Here is a 22,954-nt window from a genome sequence, read left to right as displayed (position 1 = left end):
GACGGCGCTCTCCAGTTTGGAACAAGTGTGGGCGTTTATTTTACTCCCAGAGCTTTCTCAAATGTACTTTTATCTACAGAGCTATGAGTGTTGTCATTATCTCTGATGAAACCAGAATGAAAGAACAAAAGTTTTTCAATTCAAATTGAAGCATTTTTAAGGATAAATCATCTATAAATTATAAAATATGCTTTTAAAATAGAGCTTCTCCAGAGAAACTGAAGAAGCTACTTGGACGAGGGACAAAAGTTTACAGATTTATTCTTTTTGTGTGCTATTTATATTATATATATATATATATATATATATATACATATATATATATATATATATATATATATATATATATATATATATATATATGTATATATTAATATACTTTCCTATAATAGCCTGTATTTTGTATTGTAAAATATTTGTTTGGATTGGTTTGATATATCGAATGTATCACACAAATAATTGTCAAACAGTGTATTTTTACGCCCAGTTAATGTGAATGCTAATAATAAACTAGACCCTGTCACACTGAGCAAACAGAAGTGCAGTTGCTGAACGCTGCTCTCCTCCTCAGCCCCTGGACTACGAGCGTAAGCAGTCGTACACGGTGGAGATCCAGGTGCAGAACACACACGTGGACCAGCGCTTCCTCTCGACGGGCTCCAAGGACATGGCGACGGTCCGGATCAGCGTGGAGGACGTGGACGAGCCCCCGCAGTTTGATAAAGCCTGGTACACGCTGGAGGTGAAGGAGGACGCTGTGGTTGGGGCCGCGGTGGGGGCCGTGAGCGCCGTGGACCCAGACGGAGCACGCAGCCCGATCAAGTAAGACATGTGCTCACCACTCTTGAGTGTTCAGAACATATATTTAAAAGCACTGTACCTGGTTTTTAAAACCTTAAAGATCCCATATCATGCTATTTTTCCTGTTTCATAGTCTACCCTAAGGGTATTTGATCATAATAAGTGTTGTGCAACACCCATAACATAATAGTTATGAAATATCACCCATATCTTGGACCCCTCTCACAAACCCGGAAATGCAATCAGCGTGGTTTGAGGGAGAGGAGGGTGGGGGGAAATAGTGATAATGTGAGTAGCACCCGTTTGTCTGCAGATCCGAGGAGGAGGATATAGACTGTACTCTCGCTAAAAACTGTGGGAATCAATCCATAAACCACTTTGGGCACATATATGAGGCACCAATAGCACTGTAAGAAGGTTAAAACCTCTGAAAAGTCAATTTTGCATGATATGGGACCTTTAAAAAGGTGAAGATTAAAACGAGTTAATCGAAAACTCTTTGCAGAGGTCCAGACTTACCCCACCCAGAGTTCAAATTATTATCAGCTGCAGATGGAACATTTGTACTCACAAATTACTCAGTTTCAGTGTTTTCCCTTTTTGATTGTTGCTTCCCCCTTTTTTAAGTCCTAAATTAACACCAGACCTGTTCTGTGATCACATTGTGTTCATATGCTGTATTAGTGTAACATTAGGGCTTCTTTTATTTGTTTTCATCATTGATTCCCACCGCTGACAGCAGAGGGCATCTTTATGGTCTGAGTTACAATGTCCCATATGAATCTAAATACCTTTAGGTGCAGATCGAGCTGACCAGAAACGACAAAAGAAACACATTTTTTGTCTTAAATTTATTACCGATTAGACAATTTTTCCAGCTACTGAATTATTTTATTTATTTTTTACCACAAATTGTTCTTCGATGTAGTATGTTAATAATATGTTCAAAAGACAGGAACACAAAAAAATGTATACACAAGGCAACGGGTGAAGTTTTAAAGCTCATCTGAGTGATGTTGATCATGTGTGAGATGATGATAACCATGATGATAATAACCATGATGATAATAACCATGATGATAATAACCATGATGATAATAACCATGATGATAATAACCATGATGATAATAACCATGATGATAATAACTATGATGATAATAACCATGATGATAATAACCATGATGATAATAACCATGATGATAATAACCATGATGATAATAACTATGATGATAACCATGATGATAATAACCACAATGATAATAACCATGATGATAAAAACCATGATGATAATAACCATGATGATAATAATCATGATGATGATAACCATGATGATAATGAACATGGCTGGGGACATTGAGTCCGAGTGGACCATGTTCTCCGCCTCCATTGTTGATGCGGCTGCTCGGAGCTGTGGTCGCAAGGTCTCCGGTGCCTGTCGTGGCGGCAACCCCCGAACCCGGTGGTGGACACCGGAAGTAAGGGATGCCGTCAGACTGAAGAAGGAGGCCTATCAGGCCACTCTGGCTTGTAGGTCTCCGGAGGTCATCGACGGGTATCGGCAGGCCAAGCGAGCCGCGGCTCGTGCTGTCGCAGAGGCAAAAACCCGGGCCTGGGAGGAGTTCGGGGAGGCCATGGAGGAAGACTATCGGTCGGCACCAAAGAAATTCTGGCAAACCGTCCGGCGCCTCAGGAAGGGGAAGCAGTGTCTCACAAACACCGTTTACGGTGCGGGTGGAGGCCTGCTGACCTCGACTGGGGATGTCGTCGGACGGTGGAAGGAATACTTTGAGGATCTCCTTAATCCCTCAGTCACGTCTTCCGAAGAGGAAGTAGAGACCGGGGACTCGGAGGCTGGCTCATCCATCACCCAAGCTGAAGTCACTGAGGTTGTTCGCAAACTCCTCGGTGGCAGGGCTCCGGGGGTGGATGAGATCCGCCCTGAGTACCTAAAGTATCTGGATGTTGTAGGACTGTCTTGGTTGACACGTCTCTGCAACATCGCGTGGCGTTCGGGGACCGTGCCTCTGGACTGGCAGACCGGGGTGGTGGTCCCTCTATTTAAGAAGGGGGACCGGAGGGTGTGTTCCAACTACAGAGGGATCACACTCCTCAGCCTCCCGGGTAAGGTCTATTCCAAGGTACTGGAGAGGAGAATCCGACCGATAGTCGAACCTCGGATTCAGGAGGAGCAGAGTGGTTTTCGTCCCGGTCGTGGAACACTGGACCAGCTCTATACCCTCCATCGGGTGCTCGAGGGTTCATGGGAGTTTGCCCAACCAGTCCACATGTGCTTTGTGGATCTGGAGAAGGCTTTCGACCGTGTCCCTCGGGGTGTCCTTTGGGGGGTGCTCCGGGAGTACGGGGTCCGGGGCCCTTTGCTCAGGGCTGTCCGGTCCCTGTATGACCGGAGCAGGAGCTGTGTTCGCATTGCCGGCAGTAAGTCAGACCTGTTCCCAGTGCATGTTGGACTCCGCCAGGGCTGCCCTGTGTCACCGGTTCTGTTCATAATTTTTATGGACAGAATTTCTAGGCGCAGTCAGGGGTTGGAGGGGGTCCGGTTTGGGGACCACAGGATCTCATCTCTGCTGTTTGCAGACGATGTTGTCCTGATGGCTCCATCAAACCCGGACCTGCAACATGCACTGGGACGGTTTGCAGCCGAGTGTGAAGCGGCTGGGATGAGAATCAGCACCTCCAAATCCGAGGCCATGGTTCTCGACCGGAAAAAGGTGGCTTGCCCTCTCCAGGTGGGTGGGGTGTCCTTGCCCCAAGTGGAGGAGTTCAAGTATCTCGGGGTCTTGTTCACGAGTGAGGGAAGGATGGAGCGTGAGATCGACAGGCGGATCGGTGCAGCGGCTGCAGTGATGCAGTCGCTGCATCGGACCGTTGTGGTAAAGAGGGAGCTGAGCCGAAAGAACAAGATCGCGGATACAAGCGGTCGAAATGAGTTTCCTCCGCCGTGTGGCTGGGCGCTCCCTTAGAGATAAGGTGAGGAGCTCGGCCACACGGGGGGAGCTCGGAGTAGAGCCGCTGCTCCTCCACGTTGAGAGGAGCCAGCTGAGGTGGCTCGGGCATCTGTTCCGGATGCCTCCTGGGCGCCTCCCTCGGGAGGTGTTTCAGGCATGTCCCACCGGGAAGAGGCCCCGGGGAAGACCCAGGACACGCTGGAGAGACTATGTCTCTCGGCTGGCCTGGGAACGCCTCGGGATCCCCCCGGAGGAGTTAGAGGAAGTGTCTGGGGAGAAGGAAGTCTGGGAGTCCCTGCTCAGACTGCTGCCCCCGCGACCCGGCCCCGGATAAAGCGGCAGAAGATGGATGGATGGATGGATGGATGGATAATGAACATGATGATAATAACCATGATGATAACCATGATGATAATAACCACAACGATAATAACCATGATGATAATAACCATGATGATGATAAACATGATGATAATAACCATGATGATGATAATCATGATGATAATAACCATGATGATAATAACCATGATGATGATAACCATGATGATAATAACCATGATGATGATAACCATGATGATAATAACCATGATGATAATAACCATGATGATAATAACCATGATGACAACCATGATGATAATAACTATGATGATAATAACCATGATGATAATAACCATGATGATAATAATCATGATGATGATAACCATGATGATAATAACCATGATGATAATAACCATGATGATAATAACCATGATGATGATAACCATGTTGATAATAACTATGATGATAATAACCATGATGATAATAACCATGATGATGGTAACCATGATGATAATAACCATGATCATAATCACCATGATGATAATAACCATGATGATGACAACCATGATGATAATAAACATGATGATGATAACCATGATGATAATAACTATGATGATAATAACCATGATGATAATAAACATGATGATGATAACCATGATGATGATAACCATGATGATAATAACCATGATGATAATAACCATGATGATAATAACCATGATGATGATAACCATGATGATGATAACCATGATGATAATAACCATGATGATAATAACCATGATGATAATAACCATGATGATAATAACTATGATGATAATAACCATGATGATAATAAACATGATGATGATAACCATGATGATAATAACTATGATGATAATAACCATGATGATAATAACTATGATGATAATAACCATGATGATAATAAACATGATGATGATAACCATGATGATGATAACCATGATGATAATAACTATGATGATAATAACCATGATGATAATAAACATGATGATGATAACCATGATGATGATAACCATGATGATAATAACCATGATGATAATAACCATGATGATAATAACCATGATGATGATAACCATGATGATGATAACCATGATGATAATAACCATGATGATAATAACCATGATGATAATAAAGTGATATCCCTGGTGCTGCAGGTATGCCATAGACCGACGCACAGACCTGGACCGGGTCTTTAACATCCACCCTGGGAACGGCTCCATCTTCCTCCTGCGCCTCATCGACCGCGAGGAGAACGCTTGGCACAACATCTCTGTCATTGCATCCGAGTTCAGTGAGTAGCACCACAACTCCAGAACCCTCGCCAAGAACACCAATTACACACTTTCCACACAAGAATAACACAAAGAAATGTGGCGTGTTTACAGATATCACAGATAAAGCTAAAAAATTGCCACTTGGATTCAACTGAGCAAATGAAGTGGACATGTGGAAGTAGCTGGATGAGTTTTACAGGGACGAGGACGTGGATGGAGTGTTGGGTCAGAGATGGGCAGAGTCAAGAGAGTGAAAGAAGGCTGTCCAGTGATGCCTAAACTTTTCACTTTTGAGGAGCTTGGAACCGGAAAACCGTCATTGCTGATAATGAGCTGTGAGAATTTGGATGAAGTGGTGTAAGACAAACGTTTCAACCCATTTCGAAGAACGAGCCTGGAGATGATTTATGACTTAAAAATGTAATTTTCACTCAGCCTCGTCACAGATTGAGAAAACGTCAGTTATGTGTTTGACGCTCGGAGGGAGTTCTGACCAGGATTCTTCAAACTAGTGTGAATGAAGCTAAATAAATACATATCTAAGAATGTTTGTCATGAGGGAACAATGTTAGAACATAGTTAAAAGCACCAAACAGTGTCAAAACTAGATACTATATTCATTTTTAATATTGTCATACGATCCCCTAATTATACCACAATATACAGTATAATCACCAGATTTCTCAAAATGTGAATGTTGCAGTGCTCGCTCTCCCCTCCGCTCGCTCGCCCCTGTCAGATTCTAATAAGACTCTGTGAGAAGACGACACACGGAAACAAAGGAGCGGCGCTGTCGTCTGTGCTGCTGATTGCCGACGTTTCGTTTCGCAGAAGCTACAGGTGTAAATAAGTGATAAATGTGAGAAGCAGTGACAGTAAAGTCGGCTTTAGGTTTTAACGTGAAAATGAAATCACAACTACACATTGAGGAAGTTGCAGTTTATTTCCTTTTCTGTGGAACGTGCGGCGGCTCGACCACTGTACCCTCACCCCGAACCCATGATGGGATAAAACGTTGCCCTTCATTGTAGGACAGACGTGCAGAACAGACACGCCTTTTTTAGTCAAAAGCCATTTATCACTGTGGCTTTTTTATATAATAGGCTTTGTCAGGTCAGAATCCTCATGTAGAATTCACTGTGTAACTGTCCACATCCACATGAAACAAAAACTGGCTCAAAGTTCAACATCTTCTCTGGCCTCAGAAAGTGGTTCATTATTCAACTCACAAAGACTTGATTGTTGAACGACCTTAAGTTTGTGGAGCCAATCCCATTTGAGACCATGACATCATCAGTGTGTGACGGGCCAATTGTGCTTGTTCCCCAGACAACCCGCGACAGAGCAGCAGCGTCAGCGTCTACATCAGGGTCCTGGACATCAACGACAACGCTCCTGTCCTGGCCACCACCTACGAGACCTACGTGTGTGAGAAGAGCAAGGCTGCACAGGTAACAGAACTCAACCACGACTAAACCAGGACTAAACCAGGACTAAACCAGGCCCCTCCTTGAACCGACACATTAACGTGGTGGAGGGGTTTGAGCGCCCGAATGATCCCAGGAGCTATGTTGTCGGGGACTTTAAGCCCCTGGTAGGATCTCCCAAGGCAAACAGGTCCTGGGTGACGGGTCAGACAAAGATCGGTTCAGAAGCTCTTTATGACAAGTAAAAGATCAAGGCCAGTTACGTCGCCCAGATTGGCGTCACCGCAGCCCCATCCTGAAGCCAGGCCTGGGGTGGGTGCTCGACGGCGAGCGCCTGGTGGCCGGGTCTTTCCCCACGGGGCCCGGCCTGAAAGAGCGACGTGGGGCCGCCCTCCCGTGGGCTCACCACTCGCAGGAGGATCCATAAGGGGCCGGTGCAGATTGACGGCAGTTGACGGCAGGGGCCTCGACGACCAGATCTCCGGCCACATAAGCTAACTCTGGGGACATGGAATGTCACCTCGCTGGGGGGGAAAGAGCCTGATCTTGTGCGGGAGGTTGGGCGGTCTCGACTAGATATAGTCCGCCTCACCTCCACGCACCACTTCTCTGGTGTTGCACGCGGGGCCTTCGGGGGGGGACAGGTCTCTCACTGTTGTGCCGGCCTACAGGCCGAACAGCAGTGCAGAGTACCCGGCCTTCTTGGAGTCTTTGGGAGGGGACGGTGCACTTACTCTGTTGTTCTACTGGGGGACTTCAACGCCCACGTGGGCAATGACAGTGACACCTGGAGAGGGGTGATCGGGAAGAACAGCTTCCCCGATCTGAACCCGAGCGGTGTTCAGTTATTGTCCATAACGAACACCATGTTCAAGCACAAGGGTGTCCACCAGTGCACCTGGCACCAGGACACCCTAGGCCAGAGGTCAATGATAGACTTTGTTGTCATGTCATCTGACCTCCGGCCGCGTGTCTTGGACACTCGGGTGAAGAGAGGGGAGAGCTGTCAACTGATCATTGTGAGGGTCTGTTGGGAACGTCTTGCGGAGCCCTCTGTCAGTAGGGTATTCAATTCGCACCTCCGGGAGAGCTTCTACCATATCTCTTTGGACCATGTCCCTAGGGGTGTCCTTTGGGGGGTCCCTTTGCTCAGGGCTGTCCGGTCCCTGTATGACCGGAGCAGGAGCTATGTTCGCATTGCCGGCAGTAAGTCAGACCTGTTCCCAGTGCATGTTGGACCCCTCCAGGGCTGCCCTTTGTCACCGGTTCTGTTCATAGTTTTTATGGACAGAATTTCTAGGCACAATCAGGGGTTGGACGGTGTCCGGTTTGGGGACCACAGGATCTCATCTCTGTTGTTTGCAGACGATGTTGTCCTGATGGCTCCATCAAACTCGGGCCTGCAGCATGCACTGGGACGGTTTGCAGCCGAGTGTGAAGCAGCTGGGATGAGAATCAGCACCTCCAAATCCGAGGCCATGGTTCTTAACCGGAAAAAGGTGGCTTGCCCTCACCGGGTGGGTGGGGAGTCCTTGCCCCAATTGGAGGAGTTCAAGTATCTCAGGGTCTTGTTTATGAGTGAGGGAAGGATGATTGAGATTGACAGGCGGATCGGTGCCGCGGTTGCAGCGATGCAGTCGCTGCATCGGACTGTTGTGGTAAAGAAGGGGCTGAGTCGAAAGGCAAAGCTCTCAATTTACCGGTCAATCTACAGTCCTACCCTCACCTATGGTCATGAGCTTTGGATAATGACCAAAAGGACAAGATTGCGGATACAAGCGGTCGAAATGAGTTTCCTCCGCCGGGTGGCTGGGCGCTCCCTTAGAGATAGGGTGAGGATCTCGGCCACACGGGGGGAGCTCGGAGTAGAGCAGCGGCTCTAATCCGAGCTCTACATTAATGCTCTACATAAATGCCATACCAGATCTAAACCAGGACTTAAATGAGGTCTGAACAAAAACTTAATCCAGGACTAAACCAGGACCAGTGTCTTTCTGAACAGAAAGTCCAGAGATTTTATAAATATTTCAGTCCAGACTCGAGTGTATTGTCTTTGCTCAGTGTTGTGTGGTGTTGTGTTGCAGCGGATCCAGACCATCAGTGCTGTGGACCCAGACGAGCCCTCCAGTGGACATCGCTTCTTCTTCAGCCTGGCACCAGAGGGCGCTCATCGCAGCAACTTCACTGTGAGAGACAATGGAGGTGAGGCCAGAGAGGAGAGGGAAACACCACACTACACGAGGGAGTGTGACAGGAGCTTGACAGGGGCTGACAGGGGCTGACAAGAGCTGACAGGAGCTGATTCATCTCCAATAAAAACGCTGGCATACACAACCCGATGAGCTACTATGACTAGGTTGGAATTTAAACAATGAACTAAGACATTCTTTTTTTAAAGCATAATTTTTATCAAAATGTATTTCACTGCTTGAAGTTGACGAAAAAGTTGCAGTGAATTGTGGGTCATTTGAATCGCTTGGTACTTCTCTGGTACCTCACTGGTTCCTCACTGGTTCCCCACTGCTTCCTCACTGGTACTTCACTGGTACTTCACTGGTACTTCACTGGTACTTCACTGGTACTTCACTGGTACTTCACTGGTGCATTCCTAACTCTGCCTCTTCTCTGCAGATAACACGGCGGCCGTCTTGACTCGGAGGAACAGTTACAGCCGGCTGCAGCAGAGCATGTACCTGGTTTCCGTGGTGATCACAGATGCGGACTACCCCATGCAGAGCAGCACGGGCACGCTCACGGTGCGAGTGTGCACGTGCGATCGCCATGGCAACATGGAGCTGTGCAATGCCGAGGCCCGGAGCAGCAGCCCGGGACTCAGCACAGGGGCCCTCATCGCCATCCTGCTGTGTGCAGTTATACTGCTCAGTAAGTTCTACCACTACTACTACTACTACTACTACTACTACTACTACTACTACTACTACTACTACTACTACTACTACTACTACTACTACCTACTACTACTACTACTACTACTACTACTACTGTTTTTTACACTGCTGTGTGCTGTTATACTGCTCAAAAGCACTACTACTTCTACTACTACTGCTACTTGCAGCACATCAGTACTGACCCTTCTCTCCTCTCTCAGTGATTGTGTTCCTGTTTGCGGCGCTGAAACGGCAGAAGAAGAAGGAGCCTCTGATTATCTCCAAGGAGGATGTCCGGGACAACGTGGTGAGCTACAACGACGAGGGCGGCGGTGAGGAGGACACTCAGGCCTTTGACATGGGGGCGCTGCGACACCCTGACTCTGCCGCCATCGTGCTGGAAGAGCCAGCCAAGCAGAGGCGCGATATCATGCCCACCGACACCCTGTTGTACCCACCCCTCCGCAGACACGCCCCTTCCGCCATGCTCCTCAAGCCCCTGGGCCTGCGCGACAACAACGGCGACGTGCGGGACTTTATCAACCAAAGAGTCCTGGAGCACGACTGTAACCCCACGGCGCCCCCTTATGATTCTCTGGCCACCTACGCCTACGAGGGGACAGGCTCGGTGGCGGAGTCACTCAGTTCGCTTGGGTCCGCCTCCTCTGAATCGGACCAGGACTACCAGTACCTGAGCGAGTGGGGGCCACGGTTCCGTAAGCTTGCCGACCTGTACGGGGCAGAGGACGACTTCTGCTAACAGACAATCAAATGGAGCTTTAACCTGACGCAGGTCGGACCGGCAGGAGTGGTAATCCAAAGGGACAGTATTCTGTCCTTCTAAAGATAATCGACTACCGGTTTGGAGAAGCACTCGAGCATTGGCCAAAAAAGTGAAAAAGTGACTAAATAGTTTCATTGCTTTTGAGCATTTGTGTTGCGTGTTCTAACATTGTTCCCTCATTAAAAACAGACTGTACCTTCGGTTTAGCTTCATTCACGCTTGTTCCATAAATCCTGTTTACAAGCTTCAAATTGTCCAAATTGTTGATGTCAAAGGTCTGGAAGTTTCCTGTTTTGAGTCCAAACTTGTTCTGATTATTTCTTCCTCAAATCATGTTCATTTCAACCATGATCCTGTGTTAGCATGTCGGGCAACTTAACTTTTGTTTATTTCCCCTTGGTGATTCCCTCTGTTGCCCATAGATGGCATAATAACACCAAATTATGAGGGAACGCTTGGCTGATAGAAAATAATGTGGGATTCTCAAGATAAATAATTTGATTCGTTTATTTATTCGGTTTGGACGATATATGTTAATGAACATACATGACACACGCCGTAAACACGCTTGATTGTTGCCATGGGCTCATTTTCATCCCTCATTCCCTCTCACAACACTCTCATTCATACAGCAAACTATTGTACATGTATTTAGTGGTAGGGGAAACCGGAACACCTGGAAGAAACCTACATAGACACGAGAAGAACATGCAAACTCCACACAGAAAGGCCTCGCATCACCCGGGAATCGATTTAAGCTCTAAAACATCCAAATGTACTCAAAAGCATGGCCATTAGAAATGTTACTGCTTTGCTCGAAATGTTCCATGGTACTAAACGTATCTCTCTTGTGATTATTCAACACAAGTGATTAAAATACTTGACCTTAGATTAGATTATAGACCGATATAGTTTGGTGCACAATAACAACAAACGTATACACATTTAATTATGTAAACTCCTTTGCATATTCTTTATCTTCTACTTGTATACAGTATGGACCACAATCAGTGCTAAAATATTTTCCATACCAAACTCTACCTTTGAAACCAAATGTTTTCTGAGGCCCAGAGGGAGATCACCTCGTAAACAGAGTTATTTAGAGTTATAAATCATGTCTACAAGTTGTCTAAAAGCCTGAATAATGCAGGAAAGAGCTCTGCCTTTGTCTGTAAACAGCGATTTAAAAACTATTACATCACCTCTAAAATCTGTCTTGCGTCTTTGCTCCACTTTGCTTCTTCAAACCGGGACTGCCCATTAGGATGTACCCGGAAATGGAAGACTATCTTTTTTTGACGTTTTTCAGTGTTACCGGAAGTCTCTTATTCTTTTTTGGCCAAAATCAGACTTGATTACAAAGCTCAAGACATTAAGACATTGAAGTCTTCTTTGGGTTCATCTGGTGCTTTTTGTCAGTTCAAACAATGAGAATCTTGGATATGACTGAACACTGGACGAGTGGAAGGGATTTTCTGCATTCGCAATCAAAAATGTGATTATTTTGCTTCTTTCCTTGCCTCTTACTTGACCTGCCGTCGACCAGAGCATGCGGCGCTCCGAGACACCTCATGGATTACGTTTTTATTTGAAATGTTCCAAACTTGGAACATTTGGAGACTTTTAATGGACAAGTGGACCACAATCTTTCTGAGCAAAGTGTCCTTGTGCCCTCCTTCTCTTGTCGAACAGGCCCAGCAGCACTGGGGCTGACCAGAGGGGGGCGATGACTCTTTCAGTTCGATGCTTTTTTAATGATTCTTTTGCGTCTTGTACAATTGGAGCATTCCAGAGGAGAACCTGGGCGGATTCGGACACAGAGTATTGCTGATCAGCTTCTGTTCAAACGCTGCACACAAGATGATCGTCACAAAGAAATGTCACGAACTGTAAATGTGTTCTGTTTTTTATAAGATGTTTGTTTGTAAAATAAAAATTTGAATTACATTTGACGCCGGCAGTTTTGTTTCTTCTCTGTGTGATGGACATTGTGCTGCAGCGTGACCCAGAGGTTAGACCACGGCTATTTTGCGGGAGAGTCCCTGTGGCATGGGCGTGATACACATGGGAAAGGTTGGACTATTTAGAGAAGACATGCAGAATGTTGGACGAAATATACAGAGCTGCTCTCCTTACATAGGCCTGCTGACCGGTTAGTGGACAGTGAACTGCAGGTGTTTTAAGCCACATTCCAGGAGCAGTGGTTCAATTCAATTTATTTTTGCACATCACAACAACAGTTGCCTCTGAGGGCAACAGTGAAAAATGGATTAAACAATGTCCGTGGGGACGAGGGACGATGTTCCAGAGTCCTCTGTCCTTAGACGCTCCTTCTCGGCCACGAAAAACTACAAAAAAAACTCCTTGGGAAAAATATAAACCTGGAGGAGTTCCAGGGTGAAGGAGAGATTTGACTCTCACAGACGGACAGACGGACGCGAGGGAGACTGAAGCTGGACCCACTCAGGAGGAGAACCAGTTCTTCAGGAGGAGAACCAGATCTTCCAGGCAGATGAAGGATCGTCCATATGGGTTAGGGACTGCTTCACCAGGAGAGGAGCATCTGGGTCCACAGGTCATCAATGAGTCTATCCCACTCCCCTCGAGGAAGTGAGATAAAGAAAAAGAAAAGGCAATGAACAGATTGCAAGTGGAATTAAATATGAAATATTGTTTGATAGAATAAGTAGTCTTTATCAGAAGATAGTGCTCAAGCTGCCATACTTCCCCAGCATAGTTGCTCCTAGGGCAGCATAGCTGAAACTGTAGGTTTTATATTTCTGTTCCTAACTGGCCTGACCATAAGCAATTTCAAAGAGGAACGTTTTAAGCCTGGACTTAAATGAAGATACTGTGTCGGCCTCTTTAACATGGACAAGAGCTGATTCCATAACACAGGCGCTTGGTAGCTAAACGCTCTACCTCGTACTGTGCTTTTAGAGACTCTTGGCATCACCAGAAAGCCAGCATTTTGAGAGAGAACGGCTCTTTTTGGATAATATGGTTCTATAGCATCTTTGAGGTAGAATGGGGCCATGTAATTTATGGCTTATTAGTTCAGGAGGAGGATGTTAAATTTGATTTTAAACTCGACAGGAGCCAGTGAAGAGACTCGAGCACCGGCGAAATGCGTAAAGTGAACTGTACAACCCCATTTGAGGGTCTGAAAGGGGCCATGAGAAGTACAAGCTCCCAGCCCTGGACCAAACACTGACTTGATCTTCTGATAAAAACATTCGACCATCAACAGAAGTGACCCCAAAGTGAATCAGTATGGGAAGGTCAGACCACTAGGGATGCTAAACCTCTCAGGATCTGCTTAGGACCCCTTAACAGTCCGGTGCAATTCACCTAAAGCAGTGGAGACACTTTGGGACAAGACAAATCCGCTCCAAAGTGAACTAGTGGGAAAATGGCTGTCGTCTTATCAGCAGTAAAGACAGAGTTGTGTTCTCACCCTGTTTCCTCACTTGCTCTGCTGCACTTTGGGGAGTGGTCTGGCTGCTTAATTCCCTGGTGATGAACTGAGCGTATGTGGGGCGTGTCAGGTGTATCATGTGACTTATGGCCTCTGGTACAGGATAACGATGAGTTTGTTTAGGGAGCGGCCATCATTCGCCTCAGGGTGCTCTTTTCCCCCTGCTGTGTCTACGGTGTGTGAGCCATGCATGCTTCACCTGGTTTAGACCTGGTTAAGACCTGGTTTAGACCTGGTTTAGTCCTGGTTTAGACCTAGTTTAGATCTAGTTTAGATCTGATTTATGTCTGGTGTAGGGGCCAAAACCTCTTATAGATGTATTGTTGGGAGCAGCCACAGAGTGGCCCTGTTGCCTCATGAGGAAATAGTATTTAGGTGGGAACCTTGGTGCTGGGGACAGGGTCGGCACTAGATCATTCACTCCTAACTAACGTAAATCAGAATTCGGAAGTTACAGAATCCAATATGGCGGATGTGAGATACATTTACTGTCTCGCAGCGGAGAATCTTTCGGGATTAAACTTTTTTTAACTTATAGATATGCTTTATCAGATGAACAGGTGAGCAAACATTTGCAGTGTTTTCCTTCGTCTCCTAACTACTACAAAAAAGATAGGGTTAGGAGTTAGGGTTAGTGGTTAGGGTTGAACCGACACCGTAACGTGGTGGAGGGGTTTGAGTGCCCGAATGATCCCGGGAGCTATGTTGTCGGGGGCTTCAAGCCCCTGGTAGGGTCTCCCAAGGTAAAAAGGTCCTAGGTGACGGGTCAGACAAAGAACGATTCAGAAGCCCCCTATGATGACAAAAAGAACAAGGCCATTTACGTCGCCCGGATCGGCGTCACCGGGGCCCTGTCCTGGAGCCAGGCCTGGGATGGGTGCTCGATGGCAAGCGCCTGGTGGCCGGGTCTTACCGCACGAGGCCCAGCCGGGCACAACCCGAAAGAGCGATGTGGGGCCGCCCTCCCGTGGGCCCACCACCCGCAGGAGGATCCATAAGGGGCCAGTGCAGAGAGATCTGGGCGGCAGTCGACGGCAGGAGCCTTGGCGACCAGATCTCCAGAGATAGGGACTAACTCTGGGGACATGGAATGTCACCTCGCTGGGGGGGAAAGAACCTGAGCTTGTGCGGGAGGTTGAGCGATATCGACTAGATATAGTCGGCCTCACCTCCACGCACAGTTTGGGCTCTGGAACCCATCTCCTCGAGAGGGGCTGGACGCTCCACTTCTCTGGTGTTGCCCGCGGGCGGCGGGCTGGTGTGGGCTTGCTTATAGACCCTCAGCTCAGCCGCCACGTGTTGGAGTTCACCCCAGTGGACGAGAGGGTTGCGTTCCTTCGCCTTCGGGTGGGGGACAGGTCTCTCACTGTTGTGGCGGCCTATGGGCCGAACAGCAGTGCAGAGAACCCAGCCTTCTTGGCGTCCTTGGGAGGGGTACTGGACAGTGCACCGACCGGGGACTCAGTTGTTCTACAGGGGGACTTCAACGCCCACATGGGCAATGACAGTGAGACCTGGAGAGGGGTGATCGGGAAGAACGGCTTCCCCGATCAGAACCCGAGCGGTTCAGTTATTGGACTTCTGTGCTAGCCACGGATTGTCCATAACGAACACCATGTTCAAGCACAAGGGTGTCCATCAGTGCACGTGGCACCAGGACACCCTAGGCCGCAGGTCAATGATTTTTGTGGTAGTGTCATCTGACCTCCGGCCGCGTGTCTTGGACACTCGGGTGAAGAGAGGGGCAGAGTTGGTGGTGAGTTGGATCCGCTGGTGGAGGAGGAAGCCAGACAAACTTGGCAGACCCAAGCGCATTGTGAGGGTGTTTTAGGAACGTCTTGCGGAGCCCTCTGTCAGTAGGGTATTCAACTCGCACCACCGGGAGAGCTTCTCCCATATCCCGGGGGAGGCTGGGGACATTGAGTCCGAGTGGACCATGTTCTCCGCTTCTATTGTTGATGCGGCTGCTCGGAGCTGTGGACGCAAGGTCTCCGGTGCCTGTCGTGGCGGCAACCCCTGAACCCGGTGGTGGACACCGGAAATAAGGGATGCCGTCAGACTGAAGAAGGAGGCCCATCAGGCCACTCTGGCTTGTAGGTCTCGGGGTGTCCTTTGAGGGGTGCTTTCAGGGTCCGGGGCCCTTTGCTCAGGGCTGTCCGGTCCCTGTATAACGGGAGCAAGAGCTGTGTTCGCATTGCCGGCAGTAAGTCAGACCTGTTCCCAGTGCATGTTGGACTCCGCCAGGGCTGCCCTTTGTCACCCGTTCTATTCATAGTTTTTATGGAAAGAATTTCTAGGCGCAGTCAGGGGTCGGACGGTGTCCGGTTTGGGGACCACAGGATCTCATCTCTGCTGTTTGCAGACGATGTTGTCCTGATGGCTCCATCAAACCTGGACCTGCAACATGCACTGGGACGTTTTGCAGCCGAGTGTGAAGCGGCTGGGATGAGAATCAGCACCTCCAAATCCGAGGCCATGGTTCTCGACCGGAAAAAGGTGGCTTGCCCTCTTCAGGTGGGTGGGGAGTCCTTGCCCCAAGTGAAGGAGTTCAAGTATCTCGGGGTCTTGTTCACGAGTGAGGGAAGGATGGAGCGTGAGATCGACAGGCGGATGGGGCTGTTGTGGTAAAGAAGGAGCTGAGTCGAAAGGCAAAGCTCTCAATTTCATACTGTCTACGTTCCTACCCTCACCTTTGGTCATGAGCTTTGGGTAATGACCGAAAGAACAAGATTGCGGATACAAGCGGTCGAAATAAGTTTCCTCCGCCGGGTGGCTGGGCGCTCCCTTAGACATAAGGTGAGGAGCTCGGCCACACGGGGGGGCCGGAGCTCGGCCACACGGGGGGAGCTCAGAGTAGAGCCGCTGCTCCTCCACGTCGAGAGGAGCCAGCTGAGGTGGCTCGGGCATCTGTTCCGGAGCCTCCTGGGCGCCTCCCTTGGGAGGTGTTTCAGGCATGTCCCACCGGGAAGAGGCCCCGGGGAAGACCCAGGACACGCTGGAGAGACTATGTCTCTCGGCTGGCCTGGGAACACCTCGGGATCCCCCCGGAGGAGTTGGAGGAAGTGTCTGGGGAGGAGGAAGTCTGGGAGTCCCTGGTTAGACTGCTGCGGTAGAAAATGGATAGATTGATGGATGGTAGGGTTAGGTTTGGCTAGGGTTAGTGGTTAGGCTACCCCAAATAAATTGTCTGTTTGCTGTAACCCGAGTCAACATTTTTCAAGTGGGTCGGACGGTAGGCAGTAAAAAGAATAAGAATTCTTTTTACTTTGAAGGCAAAAAAAAATATCAAAATTTTGTCATTTTTTGAGTCGGAGTGACCACCAGGGGTCAGGCTTCAACAGTCAATGACGGAAAACGTCTCTATCAACCCGATCGGGAGACTAAATCTCACGATTTTAAGATATTTCAATCGACCTTTTTACGCCGCTATCCTTTATTTTGGTAGCGAAGGCGAGCGGGGGGAACATACGGGGGACACGGGCGCCGCCATGTTTGTTGGGATGACGCTGCTGGGCGTGTTTCAATCCCAGAATGCATTTGCGTAAGTCAAATTTCACACCCTGACAGAGGGTGACATTACTATGGACATGTCAGTGGCGCCGACAAGGACAAACCAACTTGTTTAAAGCAATGTGACGACTCCTATGCGTGCTCTGTTGTGTCACAAAAGCATGTGGAGGACTGAAAATGAAGACGCGCATGCGGTGCGCAGTGCATCATCAGTTCTTTGAGATGAAAGTCAGGTTTACCAGTGTGATAATAATATTTGACATGGTGGTTCAGGAAAGACCGGTTGGTGAGTTGGCGAAATAATATAAAAATAAAGGATTTTGACCTTTTTTCAACAAAATGATGATTTTTTTTTTCAGTCGGCTAGTTTCATAGCGGGTCGGTCGGGTTACGGCAAACATACATATTATTTTGCTTAGCCTTAGGGGTATTTATTTTATGATCAAACACTATCTTTGAGCAGACTATACTACGTGTGAAGTGGAACAAACTGTAATGCAATGAAAAAAGCTTTTTAGAGAGAGAAAATTATTGCCTGAGCTGTATCAGAGGGACCGGTCTCGCTCGCCGCCATGTTGGATTCAGATTCAGTCACTTTCGCCCCGATTGCGTATATTAACTAGTGGAAACTATTTATTGTCTGTTATAAATGTTTTGTAATAAAGAATTTTGACAATAAAAAAAAAATTACAAAAATAAACTAGTGGAATTCTGACTTCCGTGAGCTAGGAGTGTATGATCTGGTGCCGACCCTGGGGACAGGTTGCTAGACGGGCAAGCACAGTTTTTTGACCGCTTCCGGCGGAACTGTGATATGGTGATGGCGTTATTGTGATTCCTGTGCTACTCTTGATTCCTCAGGCTTGAGGAGAGGCTCTGGAGTCCTCAGCTCAGCTCCATCATGTTCCAGACTCTGCTCCAGAACCTGACGGCCATCAAGATCAGGGCCACCTTCGGAAACAGCGGTACAGTAAAGATCATCTGTGTCTGTACTGGTCCAATATGTTCCTTAAAAGGGTGATATTATGCAAAATCCACTTTAATGAGGATTTAACCTTGTTACAACAGTGTTTCCTAATCATAAGTTGTATTTGGATTGATTCCTGCAGGTTTGAGTTAATCTTGTGTTGTCCTGTCACTGAGGCGCCAGTGATCAGATAATTCCTGTTTTTACCTACCCCCTATCCCCGCCCACATATCTGTACTTAGTTGTGATTATTGGAACAATTAAAGACTCTCAAGGATCAAAAATTAAAAAAAAATACTTACTAATATAAGGTTAAAATCTCACAAAAGTGAATTTATAATAAAAAAGAACGGAAAGGAAGTGTAAGTACTGTTTACATTAAAAGTATTTCACATAATCTGAATAAAGCAGATGTTTAGTCATCAGAATCAACGCGAACAGATTTCTTAATTTTCCTGGTGAATTTTCATCTCCGTTTTTGTTTGCTCAATGTTGGGACTTTCTTCATAATATCAGTCATTTTAGCAGGTTTAAAACCACAAGACTGAGCTGAAATATGGTCAAAGTAAAACGTGTAGAATTCCCATCCATCCATTTGCTTTCTATTATCATGATGTGACTGGATCTTTGGACCTGGACAACGTCTCCCTGGTGTCTGCTCGCCCAAGCCTGGGTACAGCCCCTGCCGGGTGGGTGCGGAGTGTCCAGTGTCCTGCTGGGCTGGAGCAGTGTGAGCGCTGTGCACCGGGCTACAGCCGCGGGGCCCTCAGTGACTATCCAAAGGGCAGCTGCGACGCCCAGACTGGAGAGTGTCTGTCCTCTGACGACAGCCACTGGATACTCAAGTAACTCCGCCTCTGCTACACCTGGTGCAGTCTGGGAGTCTTAAATGGTCACATTTATATAGCGCTTTTCCACCATCAAGGTACTCAAAGCGCTTTACATCAAGGAACCAGTCACCCATTCACTCACACACACATTCACACCCCAGATGTACGCAGACACTGGGGGGCGAGTCGGGTTAAGTGTCTTGCCCAAGGACATAGCGGCAGTATTCACATGAGGCAGCTGCGATAGCACCGCCAACCTGCGGGCCAGTGGATCTGACCGCTCTGACTGAGCGGGGAGTCAAACTGCCAACTTTTGGATCAGAAGACGAGCACTCTACCACTGAGCTACTGCCGCCCCAGCGTAAACCAGCTTTAGTCTGTTTATTGAACTTAGGTACTTTACTCCACAGAGCTTTACTGTACATACTTTATATTTCTTTACTTTAGTTCCTTACTTTCTTACTGACTTACTTTACACACTTATCCACTTACTTTACTTAGTTACACTTACTTAGACTCTCATGTCTTGTTGTTTGTGCTGGCTTTAGTCATTATTAATTACGTGTTTTGTTTCATTGTTTCTACAGAAATGTTACCATGACATATATCACATCTGTACATTTAACAATGAACACTAGTGCATTCAATGGGATGTTTCTGCTCTCTCCTCCTGCAGCCTGTGCCTGTGACCAGCAGGGGGCAGTCTCCTCACAGTGTGACTCCTCTGGGAAGTGTAGCTGCAGACCGGGCTTTGAGGGCCATAAATGCACAAGTACCAAGTGCCCGTCCTATATATATATATATATATATATATATATATATATATATATATATATATATATATATATATAGTATATATATATATATATATATATATATGTATATATATATATATATATATACACACATATATATATATACATATATATACACACATATATTATATATATATATATATATATATATATACATATATATCCTCTGTCGGGGACGCCCACTCCTGTCTCACCTTTGTGATTATTGTGCAGTATTTAGTGCAATATTTTAAGTATTGAAGGGTTCAACCTATTACCCTTACAGAGCGTGTTCACGCATCGAGGGGAAAGATGGCCATGAGTCGTCCGATTTATTAATACTTCCCCTGCCCAGTAAACTCCTAACCGTGGTACAGAGGCTGAGCAGGCATAGTACTCGTTGCAACACGATTTTATTTGGTTACATGAAGCGGAATGCAGGACATACGGATCAGCGGTGGCAGACACGCGCGCGACGAAAAAACATCGAAAAACAGACCCAAAAACAACAAGACACTTCCGGCTACCCACAATGCCACCCTCTCTCTTCAAGGGGCCAGCCAGGCAGGTAACAATGTATTTCCGGCAGACTACGCACCACACAGAGCACTGCTGCCTCTCACTGGTGATAGTCCGTTATGACGCTCTGTACACCTGCTGATGCAAAGAGGGGACAAGCAAAGTCTTCACTGACACAGATTTAAACCCCAGATCAAAGAAGTGGGACAAAAGTGATCTCCTCTGAACTGCAAACCTGTTACACTCCATTAAAACATGGGGGACAGTTTCTTCTTTTCCACAGGTTTCACATTGGCCATTATGATGTTTTCCAGTCAAGAAGAGGTCCGATGCTAAGCCCCAGTCACAGTCTCGTTATCAGGACAGGTAGTTTATGAATATTCACCTTCAAAAAACAAGGAATTCTTTCAATAGCTTCTACTGTCTTTTATAGTAGGTTTAATTTCTAGGTATCAAGCACACCTTGTACTTTTTTCAATTCAACCCTAATTAGATAATAATAATAAAATGTAATAGCTTCTAAATCAGGTAAACTAGAAAGTCAAATCTAAGTTTTTTTTTAGTACTTTTTGTCTCCAGGTATCATACACACTTTTTACTTTTTCAAATTAACCCTTTATAGGTTTTTAATGAATATTCATCTTTAAAAATCTAGGAAGGCGGCAACCCCCGAACCCGGTGGTGGACGCCGGAAGTACGGGATGGCGTAAGGGATAAGGTTTCTTCTGCTTATGGGACTCCTAAGGCCGTTGACAGGTATCGGCAGGCCAAGCACACCGCTTGTGTCACAGAGGCAAAAACCCGGGGCGCTCCCAGGGAAATTCACTGTCACTGTTGTTTGGTCACAGTCTCAATAATCGTGATCAATCATTAAATCGTGATATTTAATCAAAACGGTAAAATTTGACATCCCTGCTCTAAAACAAATAATTGTTTGAATAATCGTGATTACAGTTATGGTTTTAATAACTGTGATTGTCATATTTTTTTCATTAATTGAGCCTTAACGTTACTTTTCACTTGCAGATTTAATAGTGAGACAAACAAAAATCACACCTTTAGCAAAATGGAGAAAGAAATGTGACTATTTTTTGTGTTAAAAGTCAGTCTGCTTTTAATAAGACAAACTCAACTCAAACTGAAATCGTCAGTGTTGAAAGAAAAGCGTTCAATCATCTGTCACGTGGCCCGGCTCGGAAAGTGTTATAATAATGGGCTCTGGCAACATCCAGACAGTTTTCTTCCTTATACGCTGCAAAACGGAAGCGCTGGGCTGAACGTCTGCTCAGGCGCGTTACATGAGAGACACGCAACTTTGTAACACACAATCAAGACGCCAAACCGTTCTATTCAAACAGGCCTGCGAGACTCATCGACACCACATTCAACAGTCCCTAGTTCAAAGGGCACGTTACAGGTTTTTATTTGGTGTGTCTGTATCTGTTGTACATATGAACCATAGTTTTACACCGATCGAGCGGCTATATGCAAGGAAAAGTACAAACAAATCTATAGTAAATGACAGGAAGTGACATCACATTAGGGTCCAGCCAGAGTAGATGTATAATTTACACAAAACAACTGTTTTTCACCCTATAAATGTTAATTCAACAAAATAAAGGAGCGCTCATATATTTCTATTTGTCGAATCAAAAAGTGGTTGCTGGGTAATTCACTAGTGTGATGTCATAAATTACAAACAGGAAGTAAAACTATAAACCTAAACCTCTACGGCCAAAACCGTGCAGTAGACACGATTAAAGCGGGCAAAACTATTTAGTATCTTTATGATAAGACTAAGGCAAAAATAGTGACAAAAATCTTTATCTAATTCCTGATAACGATAATCAGACAATATTATTTCAATACAACAGAAATGTGTTTAAATGTGTTAGTTGAGGTTTGAACTTTTTACCATCAACAATAAACTTAATATTCAAATTCAGCCCAACTTAAAAACAACATTGATTTTATATATTTTGCTAACAGAACATGTATTTAACCCAAAGTGGAACGACAACACCACAAGATCACAGGAGTTCACACTATTGCAAATATTTTTTTTTATTTTTATAGAAAACGACCAGTGTATTTACATGAAAAACGACAGAATGAACCCATAATTCACTCCCAAATCTCACAGTATCTCACTTGTTTATTCTTTTCTGTTGTTGTGAATATTAATCCTTCAAAAGAACCCAAAATGAATTTGACAAAGACACCATTGATCGATTGTTCGACTAAAGGTCTACAGCACAACTCAACAGGACACATTTTGACTTTTTTTTTAATACGCTCTGATTTTGAATACAGCCCAAAATGGGTTTGAATATTGAGCAAATGGTTCATGGTTTTGAACCGTCATCATATTTGCAGTGGTTTT

General features: G+C 46.2%; 1 protein-coding gene across 1 annotated transcript in view; it reads left to right on the top strand.

Annotated features, from left to right (window-relative positions):
- The window catches only part of cdh6 (cadherin 6), a 46,250-nt gene extending 33,825 nt beyond the window's left edge, over positions 1 to 12,425 (top strand). Inside the window, exons 6-11 of the mRNA XM_072441936.1 lie at positions 572 to 822; positions 5,255 to 5,391; positions 6,704 to 6,825; positions 8,886 to 9,003; positions 9,433 to 9,684; positions 9,911 to 12,425. Of these exons, the coding sequence (XP_072298037.1) occupies positions 572 to 822; positions 5,255 to 5,391; positions 6,704 to 6,825; positions 8,886 to 9,003; positions 9,433 to 9,684; positions 9,911 to 10,449 (1,419 nt within the window). The 3' untranslated portion in view covers positions 10,450 to 12,425. The remainder of the gene's footprint in view (positions 1 to 571; positions 823 to 5,254; positions 5,392 to 6,703; positions 6,826 to 8,885; positions 9,004 to 9,432; positions 9,685 to 9,910) is intronic.
- The last annotated feature ends 10,529 nt before the right edge of the window (positions 12,426 to 22,954 follow it).

Source organism: Eucyclogobius newberryi, unplaced genomic scaffold, assembly GCF_026437365.1.
Source record: "Eucyclogobius newberryi isolate DKJ021-1_F unplaced genomic scaffold, fEucNew1.0.hap1 SCAF_12, whole genome shotgun sequence".
NCBI lineage: Eukaryota > Metazoa > Chordata > Actinopteri > Gobiiformes > Gobiidae > Eucyclogobius > Eucyclogobius newberryi.
This window is presented reverse-complemented; position numbering and strand designations above follow the sequence as displayed.